This window comes from Colossoma macropomum, unplaced genomic scaffold (genome assembly GCF_904425465.1).
Source record: "Colossoma macropomum unplaced genomic scaffold, Colossoma_macropomum, whole genome shotgun sequence".
Taxonomy (NCBI): Eukaryota; Metazoa; Chordata; class Actinopteri; order Characiformes; family Serrasalmidae; genus Colossoma; species Colossoma macropomum.
In genome coordinates, this window is record NW_023494792.1 from 24,413,633 (window position 1) to 24,420,075 (window position 6,443).

Below are 6,443 nucleotides of genomic sequence, written 5' to 3' on the forward strand. Positions count from 1 at the left end.
TGCTCTGAGAGGATTTACTATACGTCCTGTATTGTATGTGGGCCCTCCTTAAAGGGCCCATATACTAGATTTGCCTAATATTGTATTATTATTATTATTATTATTACATTACCATTTACCAGCCATGCAGCATCGAAGTCCCTCACTTCAGCAGAGGAGAGTAAGTGTATACTCTCCGTTGTGTGGGCCTGTTTGGTAGCTACGCTGATTTGACTTCCACTGATTATCTCAGTGAAGAAACACCAGGGTGTGGTTTTCGGCTGCTTTAATCAACCTAGTCTAAGTGAGTGATTACAGCAGTCAGAGGAGACTAACAGCTGTGAAACTAACCGAAGAGAAGTTAGGCAGGAGTTGACCTGAGGTCAGGACGACCCAGGGGTTCGTTTCTTCATGACTCGAGAGGAGGCTCCACAGAGCAGCCGCTCACTCTGAGTGTCCGGATAACCGACACACCGCCGCCCCCCCGTGGTCCACTGCGGTATCACACAAATTAGCACAGCCTACATAACCCACAATGCTTTGCCATCTGATGTTCGAGATGCAGTCACAGGAAGTGTAAACTAAACCGAAGAAACTAACGTTGTTTTGCTGTATTTTGTGGATTCAGGCTCCGAGCCGCAGGTACAGACACATTTCAGGTTCTCTGTGTTGCAGTAGTGGTTGAGGGTCTGTCTCTCTCAGCTCCGGAGTTTCTGCAGGAGCACAAAACTACCGCGCAGTTGATCCGGAGCTAACGCCGCTTAGCTAACCTAGGTTAGTTAGTTAACTAGTTATCTATGTCTGTCTGAAGCGGTCTGCTGGTGGGCCGGTGACATTATTAACTTCATTAATTATTGACGTTATTAGCTATTATTTTCTCTGTGGTTAATGAGAGGGTGGTCTTTATCCTCAGGACACTGAGAAACTGAAACAGTGGTGCTGAGTCTCTGCTCGTTACACTCCGTGGTGCTCCTGTGTCCGCAGGAATGGCTTGCTCTCTGGAGAAGGTGCTGTCGGACGCCAGGTCGCTAGTGGAGCGGCTTCGAGACCACGACAATGCCGCAGAGATCCTCATCGAGCAGACCACCTTACTCAACAGGAGGGTCGAGGCTATGAAACAGGTGAGCAGAGCTAGTCACCATCAGACACCTCGTCTCTGTCCCCCAGTTAGACAGGGGAGTATGAACGATACTGGGCGCTGGTGTAGGACACTGTGTCCTCAAGATCTACAGAGCAGCTGCTTTAAAGGAGAAATCCACCAAGTTTCTGAATATTTCAGTGGTTGAGATGTAAACTGAGTTATTCAGAGTGATTTGATGTGAAAAGGTTTCATGTAGAGAAACTTCCAGACTGATTTCTGTAGTGTGGTGGTGATAGGAACCAGAGGTCCTGATGTTTACTCTGCAAATATAACCCTCAGTGAACCTACACCTGTCTTTGTATATGTAATGGTGATGATGGTAAAGTTCTGAAAAAATAAGTTTTCTTTGGAGACTTTTTTGCTTACAACACACTGCATGTACTCCTCGGCCATGAATGGATTCAAATTAAAACATTTTTTAAGGCAAAACTTTATCACAAAACTATCATGCAACAATGTGTCAGACATTAGGCTGCTTATATCCAACCGTTTCATGTGATAACTTTCTGTGAGGGAGATTTCAGAGGCATTAAACTCTGATGTCAGACGTCTGGCTCTTTTCATGATCACTGTGAACAATTCTGACTCAGTAAGTTTCTCTAGAACAAAGCATTTCACACTGAACCACTCTGAATGACTTTGCTTACATCTCAAGTATTTAATCATGTAGAATTTTTGAGAAATCGGTGGAGTTTCCCTTTAAAGGAATAAAATGAGAATGTCTGTTGGAAAGATAATCTGAACAGTTTACATAGCTAAGAATGTTTTAGGCCAGTGTTTCTCAGCTGAATTATTCAACTGTGATGTGAAGCAAATTCAGTGTGGTTTGGTGTGAACCAACTACTTAACAACTACAGTGGTGTGACAGGAACCAGAGGTCGCATAGCCATTTAATTCACTATCCAAAATGACCAATGAACCTACATGTGTTTTTAAATTGCTGATAATGGTAAAATAGCACTAAATGGTAAAATTGTTTTATATTGGTAATATTCTGATTTACAACGTCCTGCATATATCTCTCCACCGGAGATATCTTAAAACTTATTTTTTGGCCAAAACTTTATCTCAGAACTATTGTAAAACAATGTCTTGGGCCTTAAGCAGGATACTGACTCAGTAAGTAATTCTGAATTACATTAAAACATTCTGAATGACTTTATTTATATCTTAATAAATTAGTTATGGTGAAATTGTGAAAAATCAGTGTAATTCCCCTTTGGATTAGTATGTTAAAGTGGGGAAAACAAGAAACTCTGCGGTGTTACCCTGCTGCAAGATTGGAGTTGATGCGCTGCCTTAATCTGAGAGATGTTTTGTGTTTTTTTTCTTGGCTCTGTCCAGTATCAGGAAGAGATTGAGGCACTGAACCAAGTGGCGAGGCATCGACCACGATCCACTCTAGTTATGAGCATTCAGCAAGAGAACCGACAAATACGGGAACTGCAGCAGGAAAACAAAGGTGTGTGCTTTACTCTGCAGAATAATAAATCACACATATGTTCACTCGCAGGGAAATGTCTTCTATTTCCGACTTAGACGTATTATATATTGCAGTATCTGTCTGTGTACCCTGATCTCCAAACTTGAAAATCTTATTAAAATGATAAATCGATATTTTAAATAGTTTAAATTGTCTTCCTCTGTCTGGTTGTAGAGTTGCGTCTGTCTTTAGAGGAGCACCAGTCCGCTCTGGAGCTGATCATGAGTAAATATAGAGAGCAGGTGTTCCGCCTCCTCATGGCCCGCAAGAGAGATGACCCTGCTATTGTCACACAGCTAAAAGAACAGCACACTAACGTGAGTACTACATGATTTTACACACACAGACATGTAAACACACGCACACTGGACTGATACAAACAAGTGTGTTGACACACTAAAGTTCAGAAGTTTGGAATCATGCCATATTAATAGTATTTGTCAATTAAATGATACAGAGCGATTGATTGTATAGACGTATGCGAAAGATTAAACATCACCTGGTCAAATGACGTGTTCTGTGAAAAAAGTTAACAAACACATCATCTACAGAGAACATTTTGTGCAAATTTTGCTTCATAATATCTATTTTTGTTTAACTTATTGGGGAAAAAAAGGAAACGTAAAATATAAAACATGCCATAACTTTTGCCATAACAAGCCCCATTTTTTCCCAACAAGTTAAATTCAGCAAATAAACAGTAATTGTGCACTTTCAACAATTATTAGAACTAGTTAGTATATAATTATGTAATGAAGATTTAAATATTATAAGGCACGCACCACAAGGTAGGTATTTAATTAAATATTTTGAGAACACAGTTATTGAATAATAAATTGTATACTGCTATTATCTATTTGCAAGAGTTTTTGTTGTGTGCCTCAACATTTGATCACCTTTTTTCAAATTCAATTTTGGAAATTCATACAGAATTCTTATTCTCAATGCTGTACAGCTTTCTCAGTCATTTTAGTGTCATCTAGATCTCTGGTCATCATTCTGCACACATTTAAAATATCTTACATTTAAAAAAAAAAAAAAGTTACCCAACTTCTAGGCCTGTTACAGTTATTACATAATCACCCGATCGCAATTACTTGAGCTGATCAGTTATTTTACACAGTTGTGCTTTCGCAATATGCTTATGTTGCAACAAACTGAATGTGAATTGAAATGTGTTTTCATCTGTTGGGCTGAGGCAAATACATGTGAATAAAATAAAGCAGAAAAAACACATTTATTTTTCATATTACAAAGTTCTAACTCCTGACTGGTGTTATAACCTTTATAGAGCAGCGCTGAGTAATGTTTGTAGATTTGATGTTTGTTAATAACCCCTTTGGAGGGTAGCAGTGAGAAATGCTTGTTTATTTAGTTTTTGTTAATTACATATTTAGCGAAATGTTCGTCTGTTTGAGCTTTATTTGTTCCTGTGCTCAGTTGGGAGCTACTAAGCATCGACAGCTAGGAAGCAAGAAGCAAACCAGTCAGACAGTTTGGACACTTTAGACTTGAACTTTTAATAGTTGTATACAATGAACAAAACACTGTCAATTAAATAGTGAATCACAATTATTTATATGGCAGTTAATCATCAGCTAAAATCTCGTGAGCATGATTGGCCACTAGCTTCCTATTAATTATTTGAAGTATGTGAAGTTTTACAGGATTAGCATATTAGAATCATTTTATTTATTTATTTGTAACCAAATCACTTTTATATTATTAAAAACATTGATTCCAGACTTTTGTACATTGTAACTGTAGTGTACATTGCAGTGACTCGTGTCTAAGGACAGTTATGCGTTGTATAGGAGATGCAGGCGCACATAGACAAGATAAATGAGATGGCTACAGTAATGAGGAAGGCCATCGAGGTGGACGAAGGACGAGTGTGTGAAGATGAGGAGCGGATCAAACAGCTGGAGGTTAGACCACTTTTACATCCCAAATCTATATGCACACACAGAAGTCATGAACCTGTTGAGTACTCTCTGTTCTTCTGTCTGCGTAGCTGGAGAACCGAGGCCTGCGGGAGTTGTTGGGGATCAGTCGAGAGGCCTTTCTGGTGCTGAAAAGAGAGGAGGCGTCCGACAGCACTTCCCTGTCTCCACTAGTGTCCAGCACTGACCTGAGCATGAGGAAGAGCTAGAGCACCCCAAACAACGGACTCTGCATAACACTGATTGCATTTGACACGCAACACCATGTGTACAGGCACACGTACACTGCAGAGCACTATTTGAATCTCCTCTCTGAAAAAGAGACCCTAAACTCCTCCTGCCTGCATTCACGCAGGCTTGTCTTGTTTTACCGGAACCTGTCCTTTCACGCATATCCAAGTAGATCTGTACCACTTACTCTACAGCCACAGGGCCTCTGCAGCAGGTGCCATTACAGAGCCATATTTATTACCCCATTCTGGCACAGTCTCTGAACATAGTCAGTTACAGTAAAGCCTGACCATGTATGAGGAGGGACGGTCACTAAATGACCCAACTTCTCGTTTAGTGTTGGAGCCTAATGATTAAAGTGAACATAGACAGCCTATTGTAATTATTTTCCCCGTTGCACATTTAGTTGGGGAATTATTCAAGATCTTTTGGGACACTGGTTGATGTAAAAAAGAAAAACAGCTAATCCACCCTCCAGTAGTATTGATCCCGGCTCTGTTTTGTCTGTGTTGTGGCATTTGGTGGGCGGGTCGAGGGCGCCGAGGTTCACTTAGCACAGCCTGCTCGTTATCATAGCTGTTATCAGATTGAGACGTGCACCCTGTATGAGTTCTGTAAATATGTCATGGCTGATAGCAACAAATGGCACATATGTAGTCCCTTGAGAGGACAGGTTTAGTTTTGCTTTTGCGTTGTTTTAGGGCTGCCTTCGCACATGATGCTCTGATGTTTTGTGAGTGTTTGTGTATGAGAGAGTGTCTGTTTGAACTGTATTTCAGATGTATTAAAGTTGTATTTTGAACTCTTAATACAAAACAATAGTAGTTAATAATGAACTTCAGTAAAGCTGTGTGCCTTTTGAATGCCTAGACCAGGGTTCTTTGTCTCTGGACCTGGAGGGTTGGTGTCCAGCACAGTTTGGTGATTTCTCTTGTGAAACACATCCACTAAACCTGGTAATTAACAGATGAGTTAAGCCAGGTATATATGAGCAGGGAAATCACCAAACTGCTGAACATCACCCTGGTCTAGACTAATCCCTGAGCTCTGGGAAGAAGCTTACAGTGCAGTCTGTGACTCTTATTAGGAAGGCCTTTCTTAGGAAACTGAACGATTTAGTAAAAACAGTGTCACACATAAGGTTTGGTGGTATCCACTTTGTCCATACTTGTAAACTGTCTCCAAATATTACCAGTTTCTGTGTACAATATTACTATATTATAACCTCATATAGTCTGTTTTGATGACAGTGTTGTGTGGATTTTCCAGTGGCAATGGCAGGACTCCTGGGATACCATAGCAAAACACCTAACGACACCTAAGTAACCATCTTGACACCATAGCAACCACCTGGGAATTGCTTAAGCTGGGCAAGCACTCTACATTTTCATCAGGAAATGCAGCTGTCCAGTCATGAAATGGTTGTAATTTTCATATACATTCATCATTTTTAAATACTACGGGACACATTATTACTGTTACACTGCCCACCTTAATCATCCATCTTCTGAAAATCAAGCTACAAAACACTGTTAGGCCCTAAAAACTAAACCAATTAAAGTTTATGCCTCAGACTGTGTAATAGGATAAGTACAGATATCTAAGCCTCTAGGACAAGAAAGAATTGTAATGTGTGTTTGACAGTGAAATGTGGCCTAGGAGTTTA

The 6,443-nt window shown here is 40.2% G+C and overlaps 1 protein-coding gene across 4 annotated transcripts; it reads left to right on the forward strand.

Annotated features, from left to right (window-relative positions):
- The first annotated feature begins 514 nt into the window (after positions 1 to 514).
- Positions 515 to 6,284, forward strand: fgfr1op2 (FGFR1 oncogene partner 2). 4 transcript variants are annotated; one of them, XM_036576654.1, is made up of 6 exons: positions 515 to 621; positions 964 to 1,100; positions 2,465 to 2,582; positions 2,778 to 2,920; positions 4,418 to 4,531; positions 4,618 to 4,918. In XM_036576654.1, the coding sequence occupies exons 2-6, from the start codon at positions 966 to 968 to the stop codon at positions 4,753 to 4,755; spliced, it is 648 nt and encodes a 215-aa protein (XP_036432547.1). In that variant the 5' UTR covers positions 515 to 621; positions 964 to 965; the 3' UTR covers positions 4,756 to 4,918. The 4 variants fall into 4 exon arrangements, with proteins under 4 accessions (XP_036432547.1, XP_036432550.1, XP_036432551.1 ...); XM_036576657.1 differs by having other exon boundaries at positions 519 to 621; positions 893 to 1,100; XM_036576658.1 differs by having other exon boundaries at positions 524 to 753; positions 893 to 1,100; positions 4,618 to 6,284.
- Positions 6,285 to 6,443: the final 159 nt, after the last annotated feature.

Bases quoted from the DNA above. Each gene is read 5' to 3' on its own strand.
- fgfr1op2 (XM_036576654.1), top strand. From the start codon at position 966: ATGGCTTGCTCTCTGGAGAAGGTGCTGTCGGACGCCAGGTCGCTAGTG. The intron at 2,583-2,777 runs GTGTGTGCTTTA...GTCTGGTTGTAG, and splicing joins ACTGCAGCAGGAAAACAAAG to AGTTGCGTCTGTCTTTAGAG. The intron at 4,532-4,617 runs GTTAGACCACTT...CTGTCTGCGTAG, and splicing joins AGCGGATCAAACAGCTGGAG to CTGGAGAACCGAGGCCTGCG.